Source organism: Mustela erminea, chromosome 19, assembly GCF_009829155.1.
Source record: "Mustela erminea isolate mMusErm1 chromosome 19, mMusErm1.Pri, whole genome shotgun sequence".
Taxonomy (NCBI): domain Eukaryota; kingdom Metazoa; phylum Chordata; class Mammalia; order Carnivora; family Mustelidae; genus Mustela; species Mustela erminea.
In genome coordinates this window covers 47,034,664-47,056,210 of record NC_045632.1, presented here as the reverse complement: position 1 = coordinate 47,056,210, position 21,547 = coordinate 47,034,664, and the positions used below count along the sequence as shown (strand labels likewise).

At 36.8% G+C, this 21,547-nt stretch overlaps 1 protein-coding gene and 1 long non-coding RNA gene across 3 annotated transcripts in view; both read right to left on the bottom strand.

Moving 5' to 3' along the window:
* The window catches only part of AP1G1 (adaptor related protein complex 1 subunit gamma 1), an 82,924-nt gene that overhangs the window by 31,690 nt on the left and 29,687 nt on the right, over positions 1–21,547 (bottom strand). Inside the window, exons 3-10 of one of the 2 annotated variants that reach the window (XM_032323353.1) lie at positions 13,975–14,099; positions 6,994–7,135; positions 5,364–5,460; positions 4,144–4,220; positions 3,279–3,287; positions 865–960; positions 309–389; positions 9–107 (exon numbers count right to left, since the gene is read on the bottom strand). In XM_032323353.1, the coding sequence (XP_032179244.1) occupies positions 9–107; positions 309–389; positions 865–960; positions 3,279–3,287; positions 4,144–4,220; positions 5,364–5,460; positions 6,994–7,135; positions 13,975–14,099 (726 nt within the window). The remainder of the gene's footprint in view (positions 1–8; positions 108–308; positions 390–864; positions 961–3,278; positions 3,288–4,143; positions 4,221–5,363; positions 5,461–6,993; positions 7,136–13,974; positions 14,100–21,547) is intronic. The other variant, XM_032323352.1, reaches the window with a different exon arrangement.
* LOC116578822 lies at positions 7,611–13,630 on the bottom strand. Its single transcript, XR_004281061.1, has 3 exons — positions 12,778–13,630; positions 11,038–11,040; positions 7,611–7,623 (listed from the first exon to the last, which is right to left on the bottom strand). It is a non-coding gene; the product is annotated as an uncharacterized LOC116578822 (long non-coding RNA).

Sequence of the window (21,547 nt, the reverse complement as noted above, 5' to 3'; positions counted from 1 at the left end):
AGACTTACTCGCAGTCCACTCTCTGACTTAATATCCATGATAGTCAAAACCGTTTCATAAAGAATAGCATTTCCTACATTTTTACTAGTCTCCGTATTTGTGGCAACCTGAAAAGTCACAAGTGGGCAGTACATTAGTGATAAAATAACACTTTCAAAAAATATCCAAAGGTAACAAGAGACAGTTTGTGAATGATTACAGCCACCAATGAGGAGACACAAATAAATACTGCTCCATCTAACCACCATCGTTCTACTCCCACCACACTAAAATGAAGATTTTATACAGCGCAGACTGAGTCTACTCACCTGTGCTAATATATCATTCATAGCTTCACTTGAGTCATCATCATTTCGTCCTAAAATTCTTAATAACCGCAAAATTCGTACCTAACGTGCAAAACATGATTAGTGTCAACAAATTACACCTGGCACAAAGGAACTTACTTGGTATGAAACTCAAATAACTTAAATGAAGTCTCAGATCGCATTAGAAATGGTCAAAATTCAAAGAGAAGAATTTTAAACATTATCTTTAGAGAAGTAGTAAATATAAATACTTCTAAGTCTGAATGAAGTAATTAGACAACCCACACTTCATCATTCCACAACTAAAGGATACCACCACCTACAAAGCTATAGTATATTGATAAGTCAAGTCTCTATGCAATAGATATTAATATTACATAGTACAACTACAATTTTATTCTATTAATGCAGTATAGAACTGTCACTATTCACTTATTAATGTAATTTGTTTAACCAGTTAATTATCAAATTCCTACTGACATAAACTTAAGAGGAAAGAAACAATTTATTCCAAAGGTATTAAATTCATTTCTCCAAAATTTTCTTTCAACCTCACCTGCAAAAAGGGGTCACTGATACCAGAAACATCATGTTCTGGTGAATATCCCGACATGATGAGGTTCTTTAGAATACGAACTAACTGGGGCACAAGCTGCAGAGAAGAAAAATGCATCAAAAAACAGTGAACATCAAAGAATTTCTCATGAATAGGCAGGTAATCTGCCTAATTAAAAAGGGGTGCAAGGGTCTGAATCCAAGAAAATTCTACTGATACCATACGCTGGTATACTGCTGATGCTTGATAAACAGAACTTAAGAGTACCTAGGCCAGGAACTCAAGACAGAATATGTAAAACAAATTAAAACAAATGATGTTTTTACCCTAGAGTTATATATGCAAAGATACTACAAGTAACAGGAGGTCAGAAAGCCTGTGGGAATCAAGTCAAACAGATGCCTACAGCGCACACTGCACTTCTACTTCTAGAAAACTTGACATATCTCAGTAACACAAACATGTTCGGTTTTTACTCATTCAAACATTTGAATATAAAACATTATCACCAAAAATACTGGTGATTTTATTAAAATTACAGTTTTAAGATATACTATCTCAAACAGAGAAATAACTTAAGACAAGGCTAGTTCTATTCTTTTCCAACAAACAACAGGGAATCCAAAGGCCTCCAACACTTACCAAGTGGAAAGACACATTAAAAAAAATTGTACTTTTCACCTTAAGAAGATAGCAAGGCCGTGAATAATTTCCTTTCCCTATTCTTAACTCATAAGATACAATTTTTGGTAAAATTTTATTTCAGCACTTAATTATAAACACTTTGTTGCCTACTTTGTCTCATCTTGTTAATGAAACTATATATTCCTTATGGTCAGAATTCCCCTCTTGCGCTTCCTTTACTTTGTCCACTAGAGTCATAACACATAGTAGAGGCAATGTTATGGCTAAGCTGAACTTCAAAGTATTGTTTTAAATGTTTCAAATGTTATCATTCATTTCATTCTGTTGATTAAGCACTTAATCTTAAACCCTCTTCCAAAATGTGCGCCACAATGGGAACTTTTCTGGGCTCCAACTAAAAACTCAATTTAGCTACATTAACAACTCTAATCACCTAAAATTAAGAAAACAAGTGTCCAAAGTGAAGCAAATTACATCTCTTTTGGAGGCGATCAGAACAGCCCCAACCAATTTGCTGCAACTCAATGACTTTTTCTCACTGTCTTCTGGCTCTGTTCCTCCTTACACCTCAACTTTAAAAGGGGATCAAGATCAAAACAAAGGCCAAAGAATTCACTCACAATATTGAGGCCACTTTTCAATATGAGAATATAATCTGTATGAATTTAAAGAACTTTGGCTGTAACACTTCAGAATTGTGATTCATCAGCCATTTAAACAAAATTCTAACTTGGACAACTCCAAGATTAAAACAAACCTAAGTTACAGTGACCTGTAAATTCTAAACAGAATCCCCATTAAATCTGTCAACTGTGGACAGATTTATATTAGTGGGAAGAATAACATAAATTTGTAAACTGCTTTTAACATGTAATAAAGCCGGGATCACCTAGTTACCAAGCTCTGCACAAAAGAGTGGCTCACCCTGCATACTTCCCAATGGCCTCCTTTTTTGTACTACACATATTCCTAATTACTTATTTAACCTGATTTCTTAGAGAAGTCTTTTTTCCTTGGGCTACTAAATTCACAAATTTTTTAATTCACAGACACAAGACCAGCACACCGCGTAAAATTGCCCTGGGACAAAAAGCACAAATGCCTAAAAGTTTAGCATACAAATTCTTGGAACCCAGCTTTATTTTTCAGACAAAAATACAAGTCACTAAAACTTATGACAAGACAAACAAGATAAGATGACAAAGGGAAACGCTGCAGCCATGAAAATCAGTTGATGCCCACCCACTCTATCCCAAAATCCTTTCATGTCCCAAAACTTCCAGGAAGGACTAAGTGCAGGTAAGGGAGAAATAAAAGCTCTAAGTCTGAACTGAGAGCTCCAGAAGTACATACAGAGCTTTTTATAAAGTATGAGGTTACCCACACATGATTCTAAAATATCTACTTCAAAAAGAAGCAGTGTTTTGTGCCAAGGCTCCAAACTGATCTGGAATTGCCATCACCAAAGCCACTGGGAAACTGTTCAAAGTTTCTCAAGTGAGTATGAAGAAAAGGCAGAGAAGGAGGCTCAGAATTCAGGAAAGGCTGCAACTGAAATCCAAGGCTGACTTTGGAGTAAGGAGTTTAAGTGACAAGACAAAAATTGGACTCGGGAGTTAGCCAAAAATGCTAAAACAAATAACTCATAGTATTAAGCACAGCTTCAGCATTAGTGTATTTTTTTAAAAGCTGCATTTGTGGATGGATGCACAAAAGCTACTAAGGACCTAATGCCAGCATGCACCATCTAGAAGAGGGTTAATTCTTACCTTTTCATTCTAACATACAGCAGGATTCCAAACAGACAACAGGAACAAAACATACAAAGCAAGCATTAGGGACAGATACAGGCCTCATACTATTTTACAATAATTTAATCAAGACATGAACATCTAAGAAGGAAAAAAAAAATCAAAAAAATAAATGCTATTAGAGCCTTGTTAGATCTAAAATACAAAATAAGCCCCATTTATCGAGTGATCAGCACCTTAAAAAGGAATTAAATGCATGGAACGACCCAAAGTACAGTTTTTCCCAGGCATCCTTACTACCGTCTTCTAAAAACCAGTGAAGAAAACAAAAATTTCCACTTTAGAATGCTGTAAGAAAGAGATGGGGGAACCTAAGAGAGCTAGATTTCAGTCACCAGAGTCAAGAGTCTAAAATGAACAGAAGGTGACTCTGTTACATAAAAGTAATGTAAAACTTCACTTTGCAGTTTTCACTTTTAAAAAAATAAATTACCTGCCTTTAAAAACACACACCGCACCACCCACACCCACACACGGGCGCGCGTGCGCGCGCATGCACACACACACAATTCCTGTTTGTAATTTGACCTCAAGTTACATTTCCTGTCTTCAATGTGAAAACAGCAGATAAAGCACATGAGAGACTGGTAGGTGTGCCAACACTGAGAGACTTTTATTATGAAAGGGAAAACACTGTACTACTGCCAGTTCTTATTTGCCTAAATCTGGCTTCTAGCCCTACCACACAGCAGGGCTGGTCAAGTCCTTTATTCAGCTCCATAACTTCCTTTCAAAAGAAAATTCCTAAGTGAGGAAATGATGTACTCTTCAGGAAAATTGTTTTTCAGTCAAGAAAGGCTTAGGCATACAGAATGGTACCTACCTTTCTGAAATGTGCAAGCATGTCTGGGCTTCGTTCACACATTTCTGTGAGAAGGACTACAGATGTGTGAAGGACACCTGAAAGATAAGAGCAAATGAAAACTAAAATGAGGCTATATGTTATTCAACTCCACAGAATAGGGCTTTGAGTTCTGCAGGTCAATTCCAAAAAATAGTTGCTTCTTTTGTTTTTAATCTCCCAAAGAAGGTAAGCACTGAGGTGAATACAAAGGAAATATTAAACTGATACCTGGTCAACTCAGTTAAATCAGAACATTTCAAACTATGTAACCAAGATAACTGCTAAAAAATCATAACCAACACACGTGTCTCTCCATCTGAGCCTATCCATAAGGAAATACAGTCACTATAAGCTAGGTATCATCTGCCCTGTACTTATTAAAGAGCTGTTAGCTGAGATAGGATCGTTCAAAAAGGAAAAATCTTAAAAAAAACTTTTAAATTTCCAGATAAAATGAATCAAAACTCCAAGGTAATACACTTGTTCCAGAGTAAAAAGAATCTCACAATAGTTTTCACTAATAATAAGTAAGTACCCTACCACTCATTTATCCAACAAGTTTACTTTGAGCCTTCTAGGCACAGGACTGAATTAATCAAATTAAATATACCTTACCATTTTTTCTCTTAACATTTAGTAGGACAAATGAATTTTCTTTACTCAGAACTTGTTTCACTGACTTCAAAATAAGAATAAAAGTATGGGAAAAAATAGCCACGTTCCATTTAGTTTCTCTCAAGTTTTATATAAATATATCTAAGTACCCATTATAAATTCCTGTTACAAGTAACCTAAAGGATTTTCATAAATTTTATACTCCTACCACAAGGTAATAAAAATATAATTTCTTTCCCCCCTACGGCAAGAGAGCTAGGAAATCGAAGTGTTTTAGATATGAAAATCAAGGCTAGGATCATTTGTATATTACACTGAGTATCAGTAACTTAACATAGTATTTTTAATATAGTAAAAGAGGACTGAAAATGGAAACCAAGTTTACTATGAAGGAATCAATCTCTAATTATAAAAGTAGGATCTGAGAAAAGTGAGACTTGACCCATCAACCGTTCCTGGCAAAGTGTCTAAGCATAGCAAAAAGGCAAGTCCACTGCACTCAAAGAGAAAGCCAAAACTCCCTGAAGCCCTTTCTCTTTCCTCCTTTCCCTCAGTACTTCACAAGCGCATCCAAATCACATTACCATGGTTCTTTTCATTCAATAAATTTTTTGTTGCTGGTAAAAACATCTCCATAAGTTCAGGAACCTTCCTGATGACATGAACAGCACATAGTGCTGCCTATGAAGGAAAAGGAAAAAGATTTATTTCAACTAAGTCAGGGCAACCAGTCTTAGAAAAAATACCAACAAAAGCCTTATTATCATTTAATTCACCTAATGAAAGAAGAAAGAATAAAGAAGTGAGACATCAGATTTATTATATATTAACTGGTCAAGACTTTCCAATTTATACTATTTCATTAATGAGAACTTTTAGCTCAGCTGTCCCTTTGTTCATGTATTACTAAATAAGTGGACAAAAACTTCCTAGACTAGACCATGGTTAACATGAATTTATCAAACAAATTAAATATAACTTCTGTGTTTTTCAAAGTAAAAAATAAAGACTTCCATTTGTGATACTCATTCTTCTAAGATGACCAAAAGGTTTTATAAAAACACCATAAAATTTAAAGATACATTACTACTGTTAGTTTTAATAATACCTATTATCTTCATTCTCTGCTGATATTAAGAAAATCATTTGATAATTAGCTAGTCTCTACTGAAGAAAAGATGGTCTTGACTTGTTCGCTGGAAGAAAAGGTACAAAGACTGATTTTGACTACGCATACCAAAAGTACCCATGAATACTATTTGCTGGAGTAAAATACCACAAACAAAATAGATATAGTAACAAGAAACGATTTCAGCTAATTCTTCCCAAGTTATATTTGGGGGAAAATGGATTTTTTTTCCAATCCACAGAAGTGTTTTATTTCATGAAATAATGTACTTTTTGAACAAGAGCAGCCCACTCATACTTTAAGAGAAAGCACTGACTTTGGTTCACAATCATCATCAACAGTCCATGATTCTAGAAAACAGCTTGGGCCTTCTCACACCATTAATGTGGCGGCACAGTGAATGACAACAAGGCAATAGTAAGTGTTCGCGTCTTCTAAGTCCCACATTTTACACCCTTTGTTTATGAAGGTTACAAGGTTCAAGCACAATTTTAAAAAACATAAATGTTTACATCAACATATAAAAGCAAGTAAGAGAGTAAGATTATTGTCTTCCATTTAGACACACCAATTTATAAAGTATGTTCTAGATCATTCTCTAATAATTACGTAGGTCCCAATGGAACTGCACTTCCAGAGATTCAAAGTCACTCATACAAAGACATGGGCATGGGCACTAATTATTAGGACTAAAGTAAATTCTTAAAGTTCTGTTCATTATCACTCTATTTAATACTGTTTAGAATCTGGCAAATTAGGAAGTAATCACGTATCTAGGATTTCCTGTAACATTTGTTTGTTTATAAATCATTTTCTTGAAAAAAGGGGTATTAGGAGAAGAATTAAAGTGTTCACAGTTACCAACTGGAGTTATTAATTTAAAAAAAAAAAAAAAGACCTCCAAAATTAGTATAAAGACAGATTTTGACTTACAAACACCTGATTCATATACAATCATTTAAAATATATCTACTGCCAAGAAAGATACATTACACCATCATCAGAGCTCTCAAAAATAATTTGCCTCCCCATCTCCATAATAGTCCCTGATCCAAATGCAGACATTTGGTTTCATTAAAAGTTACCTTTTTTCTTAAGTAAGAATTGGAGGTTTTCAGGAGTTTCTCTACCTCTCCTGCAAGATCTCTGCACATCTCTGAAGAGCCCATACAGCCAAGGGTACAAAGTGCTAGCCCCTGTACATATTGCGTGCTATGATTAAGATCACTGTAAAAGAATGGAAAAAGGTAGAAATGAACATGCTTTTACTTGTGCTCCCCATACAGAAGCTTCACAATCTAATGAGGCAACTCTGAATGATTCACAATTTGTCCAGTAAGAAAAATAATTAACAAAATTATTTGTTGCAAAAATATGTTTACCTTATTACAAATTACCAATACAGTGAACTGATTTACAGTGCCTCCTACAGGCTTACAACTCCTTGTTTCCAAATACCAAAGTAACAGAAATTCAGCAATATGTTATCTGTTGAAGACAAACTACTTCAGAAAATTCAGCAAACCAATGAAAGGGAAAGCCAACGAAGACAGAAATGTGAAGCATAACTGTATGTTTAGAAGATTTGGGGAGGTGCCTGGGTGGCTCAGTCAGTTAAGGGTCTGACTCTTCATTTCCCTCAGGTCATGATCTCAGGGTTGTGAAATGGAGCCCTGCACTGGGCTCCATACTGGGTGAGGAACCCAATTAAGATTCTCTCTCTCTCCCTCCATTCCTCCTCCCCCTGCACGACACCCTATACCCCCTCTTTCCACCCACCCCACTCTGGCGCATGCACGTTCTATCTAAAGAATAAAAATTTTAAAAATTTAATATGCTCTACTAGTATTCACTTAAAAAAAATGACAAGATATACATACATCAACCAAAACCTTAAAAAAAAAAATCAAAAAGCAGTTCCCACCACTAGAGCATTTTTTTTTAAAGATTCCATTTATTTATTTGAAGAGAGAGAGAGAGAGATCACAAGTAGGCAGAGAGGAAGGGGGAAGCAGGCTCCCCGCTGAGCAGAGAACCCGATGTGGGGCTTGATCCCAGGACCCTGAGATCATGACCTGAGCCGAAGGCAGAGGCCTAACCCACTGAGCCACCCAGGAACCCCTACTAGAGCATTTAAGGTGACTTAAATATCACAACAGAAATACTCTGAAACCTCTAACCTTATGGTATAACATTTACCTTGCTGTTACATTAATTTTTACATTTTTTTAAAAGATTTATTTATATGACAGACAGACACAGCGAGAAAGGGAACACCAGCACGGGAGTGGGACAGGGAGAAGCAGGCCTCCCACTGAGCAGGAAGCCCGATGCAAGGCTTGATCCCAAGACCCTGGGATCATAACCAGAGCTGAAGGCAGATGCTTAACAACTTAACAACCCAGACGCCCTAATTTTTACATTTTTATGTATTCAAAAGAAGAAAAAAACAGTAACTAGAAAAATTAGCTAATTAAACAACCTTTAACAAACTAAACTAGATATTTACGATGAGGCCCAGTACCTGGTGATACAGATATACAAAATCCTATCTCTAACAGACATTGATTACTGTACAAAATTATTTACAAACCAGCCAGGAAGTATACCTTCAGAAAAAGCTGAAATACTAAAAAGCTTGAACCAGTAAATTCATCATATATATTACAATCAACTTCTACTATTTAGAAGCTGAATTACTATACGAGTTATGCTACTTCTACTGGCTTTAAGAGCATTTTAAACACTTTTTTTTTTTTTAAGATTTTATTTACTTATCAGAGAGGGGGGTGGGGAGAGAGCAAGCACAGGCAGACAGAATGGCAGGCAGAGGCAGAGGGAGAAGCAGGCTCCCTGCCGAGCAAGGAGCCCGATATGGGACTCGATCCCAGGACGCTGGGATCATGACCTGAGCCGAAGGCAGCTGCTTAACCAACTGAGCCACCCAGGCATCCCAAGAGCATTTTAATATTCTTTAGTTGGTGGTTCTCAAGGATTTCAGTGGTTAACGGATCTCTGGAAGGTCCCAAGACTGTTTCACAGGGTCCAGGACAGCCGAACTATTTTCATAATCCTAACTCGTTATTTGCCAACTATACTGACATTTGCACTTGATGCAAAAGCAGTGGTGGAGAAAATTACTGGCAGAGTAGTGGCACCGAACTGTACTAGCGGTCACTGTATTCACTGCCACACCTAGACAAATGAAGGAAGGGGGGAAGGAAGGAAGGCTGGATGGACGGAAGGGAGGGAAGGAGGGAGAGAGGGAAGGAAGGAGGAAAGGAATGAGTCTGTTTCACTTAAGACTGCCTGTGACACGGCAGTAAAGAAGCTCAGTTTTACTAAATCTTGACTCAAATGCATACCGTTTAATATTGTGTGAGGAAATACGAAGTATTCATAAAGAACTTCTGCATACCCAAGTGGTAATCTCCGAGAAAAGCACCTGTTCACTTGCAAGCTAAACAATGAACTTTTTTTTTTTTTAAGATTTCTATTCTTATTTATTTGAGATAAGAGAGAGCACGAGCAGGAGGGACCAAGGGAGAGGGAGAAACGGGCTCCCAACTGAGCAGGGACCCCAACGTGGGGCTCGATCCCAGAACCCTGGGATCATGACCTAAGCCAAAGGCAGACGCTTAACCGACTGAACCACCCAGGCGTCCCTAACTATGAACTTTTCAAATATATACAATATGTACTTGAAAAATAACTGACAGACAAGCATTAATTATTAGGATTTGGGCATGTAGCTGACATCTTCTGGAAAAGGAGCCAAGTTGGCTTATCAAGAGCAACAACTGACAATACTTGTTGCCAATGATAAAATCCAAGCTTTGAAGTGAGAGTTAGAATTTTGGATAATTTGTATTGCTACAGACTATGATAAACTTCATAGTCTACCAATACTTTAACTAAGCCAATTTTTCCCAAGTGACTTAGGCATGGTGTTACAAATGCATACATGAGTAAAAGATTCCAAGTGCAAGAGGAGCAATGGGTTTAATATAACAAAGTACCAAACTTCACTAATATGGTTTCAAATTCCACCTTGAAACTAATCCTTAAGAAACTACCATTTATGGAGTTTTGGTATAGTTTCATAGAAGAATATCCAGTTATCTGAAAGGCTATTAAAGTCCTCTTCCTTTTTCTAACTATCCAACTATCTGTGAAAGGCTGGATATTCTTCATATACTTCAATCAAAACAACACAAGAAATTGAATGTAGAAGCAAATATGACATCTGGCTGTCTTCCATTAGACCAGACGTTTAAAGATTTTAAAAATATAAATGAAATAATGTTATTTTTCTCATTTGAATTGTTTTTATTTTGCAAAATAATTTTTCATTAAAAACATTATTTATGTTAACATGTAAGGGGATCATTACTGGTAATTTTAAATGAAATAATAAATGGTTTTAACCTTCTCTGAATAAAGAAAGGAAAAGAAAGTAAAGTATAAATTAGCCATGTTTGCTACTTTTTAGCAATTTGAATATTTAAGATAAAAATGACTGAAAAGGGGCACCTGAGTGGCTCAGTGAGTGTCCAATTCTTGATTTTGGCTCAGGTCATGACCTCAGGATTGTGAGATAAAGCCCTGAGTCAAGCTCCAAGCTGGACATGGAGACTGCTGAAGATTCTCTCTCCAGGGCACGAGGGTGGGTCAGTGGGTTAAGTGGCTCCCTTTAAATCGGATCATGGGGCGCCTGGGTGGCTCAGTGGGTTAAGCCGCTGCCTTCGGCTCAGGTCATGATCTCGGGGTCCTGGGATCGAGTCCCGCATCGGGCTCCCTGCTCAGCGGGGGCCTGCTTCCTTCCCTTCCCCTCTCTCTGCCTGCCTCTCTGCCTACTGTGATCTCTCTCTGTCAAATAAATAAATAAAATCTTTAAAAAAAAAAAAAAAAAAAAAAAATAAATCGGATCATGATCCAAGCGTTCTGGGATCAAGCCCTATGTTGAGCTCCTTGCTCAGTGGGGAGTATGCTTCTCCCTCTCCCTCTGCCTACTACTCTCCCTGCTTGTGTTGTCAAATAAACAAATAAAATCTTAAAAATAAATAAATAAATAAGAGTCTCTCTTTCTCTCTCTCTCTCTTTCCCTCTGCCCCTCCCCCCAATTCCACCCCCTGCTTGCCCTCTCTCTCTCCCAAGAAAGTATTTTTTTCCCTGGTAAAAATAATGTTTAAGTCTTTTTTTCTTTTTTTTTAAGATTTTATTTATTTATCTGACAGAGAGAGAGAGAGAGAGCATGCACAAGCAGGCAGAGCAACAGGCAAAGCAGGAGGCAGAGGGAGAGGGAGAAGCAGGCCCCAAGCTGAGCAGGGAGCCTGATTTGGGGCTCGATCCCAGGACCCTGGGATCATGACCTGAGCTGAAGGCAGACACTTAACCGAGTGAACCACCCACATGCCTCAATAATATTTAAGTCTAACTATGACGTTCCCATTTAGGCTCCCAGTTTCCAAGAATATTTAGCTGATTTTTCCTTCATTTTTCAATGATTAATAACATTTGCATAATGCAAGCTCTTAAAATATCATATCCAGGGGCGCCTGGGTGGCTCAGTGGGTTAAGCCGCTGCCTTCGGCTCAGGTCATGATCTCAGGGTCCTGGGATCGAGTCCCGCATCAGGTTCTCTGCTCAGCAGGGAGCCTGCTTCCCTCTCTCTCTCTCTCTCTCTCTCTCTGCCTGCCTCTCTGCCTCCTTGTGATCTCTGCCTATCAAATAAATAAATAAATAAAATCTTTAAAAAATATATATATATCATATCCAATTTTTTTTAAAAGATTTTATTTATTTATTTGACAGAGAGAAATTACAAGTACACTGAGAGGCAGGCAGAGAGAGAGAGAGAAGGAAGCAGGCTCCCCGCTGAGCAGAGAGCCCGATGCGGGACTCGATCCCAGGACCCTGAGATCATGACCTGAGCCGAAGGCAGCGGCTTAACCCACTGAGCCACCCAGGCGCCCCTCATATCCAATTTTTAAAGAAAGAGCTTTTCTAGGCCAATGAACAATGAGGGAAACATTCTTTTTTTTTTTTTTTTTTTTAAGATTTTATGTATTGTCAGAGAGAGAGAGCACAAGCAGGGAGAAGAGCAGGCAGAGGGAGAAGCAGGCTCCTGGCTGAGCAAGGAGCCCAATGTGGGACTCAATTCCAGGACTCTGGGATCATGACCCGAGCCGAAGGCAGCCGCTTAACCAGGCATCCTGGAAAATATTCATTATTAAACAAAAAACCACTGGTACACAGTGATGCCCCATAATAAAAACCAAAAGCAAAACAAACAAAAACCAAAAAACCTCACAAAACAAACCAACCAATTCATTAACAAATATTTTTTGAAAAATAAAACTAAATGACCCAAAGTCCTTTAACTTGAGCTTTGACTAAGGGGCGAGATCCCCAACTATTATTTCTCTCTAAAAAAGCTCACTTGAGGCCTGGTTAGGTCTCATTAAAATTCAAAACAAAGATTTCTTCCTTGCCTATGTGCCTCATTCTTCAATTTTTTATCAAGCTATAAACCTACACTTGAGTTTGGTATTAACTCTTTAATATGAACTTGCTGCTAGGCAGAACTGCCAAATCAGGAGCATGTGACTGAAGGCTTAAGTAATAAGGGCAACAGAGCATGCAAGAACCAAAATTAAAGAAACTCTCAGAGGCCTAGCCAGAGTAAAGGTATAAACGAGTCGTGCTGAACATGAAGACTGTAACCTCTGTAACACCAAGGATCTCTGCCAATTGTTTTCACTCTCCCTCCCCAGAACTTGTAACAGCTCCTGGCATGCAGCAGGTCTACAAGTATTTGCTGAATACAGGAATCAACTCAGTATTTTCATTAGTATTTATTTCAAGACCCAAAATTAAGATTCACAGACTTAATGTATTTACATGACACCCTCTATATTTACAAGCAAATCGTAATTCTCATTTTGGGATTTTCCATTATCCACTGGGAAATTTTAAAGTAGAACATTATTGACCACATAAAAGTGTAAGAGTTCAATAACTACAAACGTGATTACCTATATCCCCTGCATCTACTTTCTGTCAAACAAATACTACAAATGCAAAAGAAATCTACAAAAGGAGATTAAACTAATAGATACACCAAAACCAAACCGAAAAGTACCTTTAACCAATAAGGCCACCAGAACTTCCACAACTTTCGAATAAACATTTGATGTTTATTCGAAAGTTAAGGATGCTGGGAAGAACTGCTAATTCCCTTGCTTAGCTACTCTAATTCCTCCGTATAGCAAGCATTCCTCAGTTTTTAAGTTAAACAAACATGACTGGACTAGTAAAGCACCCATTAGAGGGAAAAAAAGACAACATTAAAAAAAAAAAAAATTCACAAGCCTAAGTAAAATTTCATGCAAGTAAAATCTTGAATTAGACCACTAACAAGCAAGACCTCTTCTTTTACCTTTAAATGGTATTTACTCAGAACATACACCGGTAATTCTTTAATAAATGTAAAATTTCATTACTCATGGTATTCAAGGTCCTGGAAATATAAGAAATCTCTGATTTACCAATGCTTTTTCTATTCCATGTAGGTCCAAATTCTTGTTTCATTGCTAAACTGTGGTCCTATGCCTGAAGATGTTGTACATGCAATGCCTTCATTTAATTACCCCCTACAGGGGCGCCTGGGTGGCTAAGTCAGTTAAGTGACCAACTCTGGATTTTGGCTCCAGTCATGATCGCGGGGTCATAGGATGGAGCCCCGTATCAGGTTCTGCACTCAGTGCAGAATCTGCTTGAGATTCTCTCCCTCTCCTTTCCTCCCGCTGCTTTCGTGTGCTTTCACACACACACACTCTCTCTCTCTCTCTCTCAAATAAATAAATAAAATCTTAAAAGATAATAATAAATATTGCCCTACAGAAGTTTTAATCCTTTGTTTACCTTCTTTACACACGAACTATAAGAGCAATTCAAATATATTCTAGGTAGTAAATAAAGTCAATAAACAGATGCTCTCAATGTCATATTGTAAGAAAACTTTAAAAGCACAAAGTAGTTATTAAAAGAAGGAAAGGACTTACTTCTTGATACAGTTTGTCATGAGAAGATGGACATCTTGTCTTTCATCTAACAGCAGCATTGCCCCTAAATAGCCAATGCGTTTGTCTGTGAACTTTTGAGAGGCGATAAGCTTGAGGCACTCCAACTGCAAATTTTTTTAAAAAAGAAAAGAAATTAAGGAATTGCTACCACAATCAGGAAAGCAAAGTTTTTAACCCAGAGTCAATGGATGGCTGAAATAAGTAGATATCAAATCGCCTAAGATCTTGAGATATCCTGATGATAGAACACCAAGTTCTGGAATAGATCATCTCGGCAAGGTCCTATGATATAAACTATCCAAATAATCTGTGAGGTTTACCTTACTTCCACAGACTGAAGTTTAAGTAGTTATTAATAAAGTATTATAATAGAATATTAATAAACCCAATTCTTAATTTAATCCCCAGTTGTACTAAATGAGCACCTAACTTCTGGGTACATTTATGATCTTTTCTATTTTGAATATCAAAACACTCAGTAACTGGAAATACATTAAAGTGCCAAACACTATCTTAAACATCAGGCATATACAACTGAAAAAGAGACAACAACTAACATTAGTATGATGTGGGAAGTGCTACATTCAGGGCTTGAACCAAGGAGAAGGCAGAAGAAAGAGTTCAGCATATGAGGAATAAAAATACAGAGTAAAAAAAAAAGGCCAGAGGAAATTTCAGGAGTGGAATAAACCTAAAATGTTTTATATGACCTTTTCTTTATGTAATTTATAAAAATTCTAAGAGCTTAAGACTCTTTGTAGTTAAACAGATCGTCTTGATACTTAGCCTTTCTTGAATATCACAATCATTTTGATATACCTTATTACTCCACCTTGACTAACATGCAAAAGGCCAAACATCCCCTCGATAGTGATGGTTTTCAAAGCGTGTACCTAAGTTAGACACTCCAAAACTCCAAGAGGAGTTTTGCAAACTATGTTCCCATTTAGAATCACTGTATCCCAAGGAAAGGGGTTCAAATGCAGACGTATATACAACAGTCTAAAATCATGAGACTATTCCCATCTGAATTTGCCTGTAAGTTCCAAAGTGAAATTGAGGAAAATAAAAGCATTTGCAAATAAAACTGTTTCAAGCTACTTAAAAACTGCTCTTGATATATCTGCATTAAAAACACCTCAAGTTAACAGAATGACTATACTATCATGAACAAATCAAAGCCTCTAAGAATAACCAGGATCCAAAAGGGAAACTGAAATGCCTCTGAAACTGACAGATTACATAACAACCCTTCCCTTCCTTCTATGCATTCAATTTAAATTTTAAGAAACACTATCTGAAATAAAAAAATGAATAAAGTCATTTTCACAATCTCAGCACAAAAATTACTGCTGAGGTGAATGAAAAGACAGGAGCTAAAATATTATCAGAAAATCTTACTCTTTTTCAAATAGAAGGATTTTTAACCTTCCCTTTTAATAATCCTAAAAATAAATATTTAAGCAGTGAAAAAAAAAAAACAGTTCTAAAAGAGTTGCAGGTATGACTGAAATTTTTAATCATCCTTATTGAATCGTGCCTTTAACAAATACCAGGCATTAAGCAAATAAATTATCCAAAAATTTGTTATTAAGATGAACTAATGAAGACAGACTTTACTCTTAGGCATTAATATGACTGTATTTTTTAGGCCAAGTTTTAAGACAGTCACACTAAAAGTCATCAATGACTTGAGAGTACAATTTGTTACTCTTTGTGACACTTGTTTAAAACTTACCTAAAAATGAAGGAAAAAACTACAACTTAAAGGGACAAACACTAAATTAATTCTTTTTAATACTCCCCATTGGTACAGTGACTTTGCTTCAAGAATATTTGTTTTACAATGGTGGCAAATTTTGAGAGGAAAATCCAAGATTAAAGACTGGAAATGGCATTTGAAAAACACCCTCCACTGAGGATTAATTCTCATCATCCTCTAGACTTTGCTGTTAGTGTGTTTCATCTTTAAGAATATTATCAAAGTTTTCAGATATGGTAAAAGAAAAAAGATGGAGGGATGGACAATGGGGTTTTGGGGGAAATACTAGGGGAAGACATCCATTTTTGAGCAGCAACCACTAAATAGGCAACTCCAGTGTGAGTTACAGAAGAAAAATGGTAAAATCAATTATATGTTTCTGCCCCTTATGTAACAACCTCAAATTGAGTTCCACTCCATCTCACTTAAAGCTACTTGAAAATCCCACCTGAAACATTGCTAACCTACAAATCTAACATATGCTTTAAGACCACAGAAAACAGTCTAGCTTTTATATTCACACAACAACAGAGATAAAAAATAACTTTTGATTTTACTCCAAACTCCCTGAGCAAAGTAAAAAAACAAATGACAAATGTGGAAAAAATATTTCCAACCTGTTTCATAGACACGAAATGCTATATAACAGGATCCTACAAACTGATTTTCAAAGAGACCAACAACTAAAACAAACAAACAAACTAAAACAAAACAAAACAAAAAAACAAAAAGACCAACAACTCAATATAAAAATGGACAAAGAATATGGACAGTTCAAAGAAAACAAAAATAATTCAAACATAGGAAATGGAGTTCAACCTCCTCATAAAACAAATGCAAACCCAAGTAGGTAAATTTACTTAAAACAAATCACTGTACCATATACTCGAAAAGGGTGAATTATAAGATATGCAAAATATGTCTCAGTGAAGTTACTGGGAGAGAAAAAGACATGCAAATGGAAACCATAGTGAGACAGTTTTTTAACCTCTACTTATATTAGCAAAGTTAGACTGTCATTACGGAGCAAGGACATTTGTGACTGGCTATAAAGTGGCAAAGGTGTAGACAGAACAACCTGGCCTATCTAAAATACAAATACATATACCCTTTGACTCAATAATTCCACTTTTAAGAACTTACACTACCTTTACATTTCATATATATGTAAAATAATGGTGATTATTCAATTGTAGTACTGCTTTAAGCAGTAAGACTGGAGAGGCACCTGGCTGGCTTAGTTGATAAGAACATGTGACTCTTCATCTCAGGGTCCTGAGTTTGAGCTTCACAATGAGTGTGGAGCTTACATAAAATTAAATAAATAAACAGTAAGACTGGAAATAAGTGTCCATTAATAAGGCATCAGTGTAAATAAATTATGATCCATAAATATCATGGAATATGGGCACCTGAGTGGCTCAGTTGGTTAAGTGTGTGCCTTTGGCTCAGGTCATGGGATCAAGCCCCACACTGGGCTCCTGGCTCTGCAGGGAATCTGGTTTGTCCCTCTCCATCTGCCCCTCCCCCCGTTTGTGCTCACACTTGCACTCCCCCCCCCCAAATAAATAGAAACTTAAGGAAAAAAAAAGTATCATGGACTACTATGCTAGATACATTACCATGAGTATGTCAAAGAAGCTGGAAAAAAGAATGAGGACATGGGCTAATTTTCAAGACAGATTACTAAGTAGACACTGCACACATGTATTTTACAGTGGAGTAGGCATTTCCATTGCCTGGAGATGTATTAAGTATCTCTGGAAGGATAGACACAGACAGTTGCCTATAAAAAGGAAACTAAGCAGGGACGCCTCATAGGCTCAGCCAGTTAAGCCTCTGCCTTCTGCTCAGGTCATGATCTTGGGGTCCTGGAATCCAGCCCTGCATCCATCCATCCGGCTCCCCGCTTCGCGGGAAGCCTGCTCTTCCCTCTCCTCTTGCAGCTACCCCTGCTTGTGCGCTCTCGGTCACACTCTCCTTCTCTCTCAAATAAATACATAAAATCTTCAAAACAAAACAGGAAACTAAGTGTCTGAAAGTGAACAGAAAGCAGGGTTTTCATCATATATTTTTTTCTATCTTTTAAATTTTGCATTAATGAACTGTCATTATCTATTCCAAAGATAAAGAATATTGGACTAGAAGGAAAAAGTTTAAAACTGCAGGATAAAGGAACTTTTATCTAATTTGTGGTTACAAAAGTTAATATAATGATAGAATTAAAAAGGAGGGGGAAAAAACCTAGGGCAATTACTCCCTCTCCCAAACTGAGTAACATGTAATTTCAAAAATTAACAAAAAAGCATTTGAGTCTTAAAATAGTTTTATGAAAAGACTTTGAGAATTTAAGACCAAAAATCTTATGAAAATACAACTCAGTAAATGGGAACAACCAGCCTTTTTTAAATAACTTAAATTCCTAATGAACGATTATTGTGCACACCTGTAATGCTGTAAGAGCTTACAAAGTTATGTCCATTCCTTATCTCTAATGCCCTCGATGGCTATGTGTTCTTCTGCCGGCAGTTATTTTGTATTTTTCACTATCAGCTTCTTCCTTTTCAACAACACTCTTACAACTGGCTTTTCAACAGCAACCTCCTCGCTCTCCCTGCTATCTTCCATCCCAAAGGTCTGACTGCGATAATTTTTAGCTGCTCACTGATTTTCTTTATATTTACTTTCCCGTTGTTTTTAAGCTGTGATTTTTCTTCAACTTCATAAACTCCTGCTGTGTAAAAACCAATGAGCTAGACATTCTCATTGATACCCAGTTGGAAGGGCACACAAAAGAAAACCAACATGTGGATATATATTACAAGTATGATACATACATATACATCATAGTGTGTATATATATATATATATATATTATATACACACTGTGACAATTAAGCACAAGCTACTATGCAAACAAGTTAAGAAGGGCACTCATTCAAGGTGAGAAACAGTAAGAAAACATCAGAGAAAGATTCCTATCCCTTTATATAACACACTAGAACAAAAAGACACTATTTGACCTAAAAGCCCTAATCCTGGTTCTAGCTTAAGAGACCTAAGCAAGTTATTTCAACAACCTGGGCTTCAGTTTCCTCTTCACTAAGATAACTGGGTCACATAATGAAGACAACCTTAACGCTCCCCTCCACTCTTTACTTTCCAGGCAAATACAGTAGTCACTAATTCTTAACAACTGACCCTTGAAGTGGTCTAAGAATTTTTCTCAGCAGAAACATTCCAGGCAGCCATTAGCAAGCCTAGAGAGTGAAGTTACCGGCTCCCTTTGGAATAAATATAATGCCTTAAGGAAGTGGTTTCCAAACCTGACTGATCAAAAACAACTGGAAGAGTTTTGAAATACGTAGCTGAAATACGCAGGTCATCCCCAAAATATCCTGATGGAGTAGGTTTCAGGTAAAGACTGTTTTCATAAACATTTTCTGACTCAATATTCCAATTTTTTCTGAATTTCAAAGCAATTTTTTAAAAGAAAGGTTTTGGGCCTTGTTCCATTGTTCTAAAGCAAGTACAAATATTGCCCTTTATAAACATTTAATCTGGTTGCCCTTGAAAGAATCTACACCTACTTTGTTAGCTTTCAGAACAATTACCCACAAGGTCAAATGCATATTATACATTTGCTTTTAAATTTAACATCTAAGCTTTATGATGTGAACAATCACCTTGATGAAAATATGCAACTATTTTATTAATGGAACTGCAACTGATTGGTTAGGTTTTTAAAAATTACCTTTATTTCTATTTAATATTCAGAAATAACTGTCTAGTTTATACACACAGCACACATACATACACACACACACACACACACACACACACACACAAAGAATAAGCTTGGAACTGCTTTACCACTATGTAGTATGGCAACATAAAAATCTCTATGAGACCAGGTTGTTTTTTCATTCTTTTGGCAAAGGGGAAAAACAAACACAAAATACTTAACATTGCTATTGCATCCCATTTTTCCTCTTGAGAAAAATTATGAAATTATGAAATATTTCACTCAAAAATACACAAAAATCATGCAATACTCATTGAGCCACCAGCCAGCTTTAGCAAATCTTAAAATTTTAACCTACTCACTTTATTTTACATTTTTTAGTATCACAAATTCAACTGAAGCCCTCTGTATACTCTGCCTTGGTCCCATTTCCCTTCTCTCCATCCTAGGAGTAACCAGAACTCAAAATTGTTGCTCATCATTGCCATGCCCCATGCCTTTACTACATATGTTGAGACAATTATTTTTTAATGTCTTAAGCTCTATGTAACTGTCATACCATATCCCTGTTCTTTTCATTCAACGTCTTTGAGTGTTACTCATATTCAGATAAGAAATTGTAATTCAGTTATATTCACTGCTAATATACTATCCCACTTGTGAATATACCACAACTTACCTATTCTTTCTGTGGACACAAAGATTATTCCCAATGTTTTCATATCAGACACAACGCTGCAATGAGCTCTTATGAATGTCCCTTGTTAAATGGACAAGATTCTTGATCAGATTCAGGTTTTTCAGTTTTTATTTTGTTTTGACTTAGCAAATACACTTCATAGGTGGTGGTATGAACTTTCATCAAGAAGTATATAATTATTTCTGGGGGCTGTCTCTCTTTTGTGACATTAGGATCAGTGATGATCACCAGGAATTACAAAATGGTAATCTTCTAATTCTTTTATTCTTTCTTCATTTATTGGTTGGGCTTTTCCTCTAAGAAGCAATTTCTCTATATGTAGCCTTGGGTTACCAAGAGTTCCTTGGAAGGAACTTACCAATAATTCCTTCAAAAGGAACTACTGGTAAAAAAGGCAGGATAGGGGCACCTGGGTGGCTAAGTGGGTTAAGCTTCAGCCTTCAGCTCAGGTCATGATCTCAGGGTCCTGGGATCAGCCCCCGCATAAGGGTTCTCTGCTCAGCGGGGAGCCTGCTTCCCCTTCTCTCTCTGCCTGCCTCTCTGCCTGCTTGTGAACTGTCTGTAAAGTAAGTTTATAAAATAAGTAAATAAAATCTTAAAACGAAAAAAGGTAGGATAAATGTTTCTTTCCTTTTATTTACCAATTTTCAAAATGAGACCCTAGTATGCTCCAAAGATGACCAATGAAGTTTTTAAAAATTTGTTTAATACTTATAAACTCACTGGGGCCCCTGGGTGGCACAATCGGTTAGGCATCCAACTCTTGATTTTGGCTCGGGACATGATCTCAGCATCGTGAGATTGAGCCCCATGTTAGGCTCCTGGTTCAGGGCAGAGTCTACTTGAGATTCTCTCTTTCCCTCTTCTTCTGCCCCCTCCCTGCTCACTGTGAGCGCTCACTCTCTCTCTCTCTCTCTCTCAAATAAACACTTAGGATAAAAAAAAAAATTATGAACTCACTGATATAAACTTACTTGATATATTCAATTATAATTACTCATATTAATGCTCGAATTTTCTTATTTGGGGGCACAACAAAAAGCTACTTCTGGTGGCTAATAAACCTTTTACCATGACCTCTGTAGTTTTTGTTTTCTGGCACAGTAAGAGTTCAGGCTTATTCTGGGCACAATCTGGGCTTAACGGTGCTCAAGACAAAGACATCTACTATCACCATCCAATTACAGGTACAGTGTAGTAAAGAAAAAGAAAAAAAATGACTAAGGATGAAAAGTCAGAGCATTGCCAATGCTTACAGACAACAGTACTGCTTATACGGAAGTAGTGGAGTCTACAGGAACTCTCAGAACCAAAGGCAATAATGTTGCTAAGGAGATAAATATGC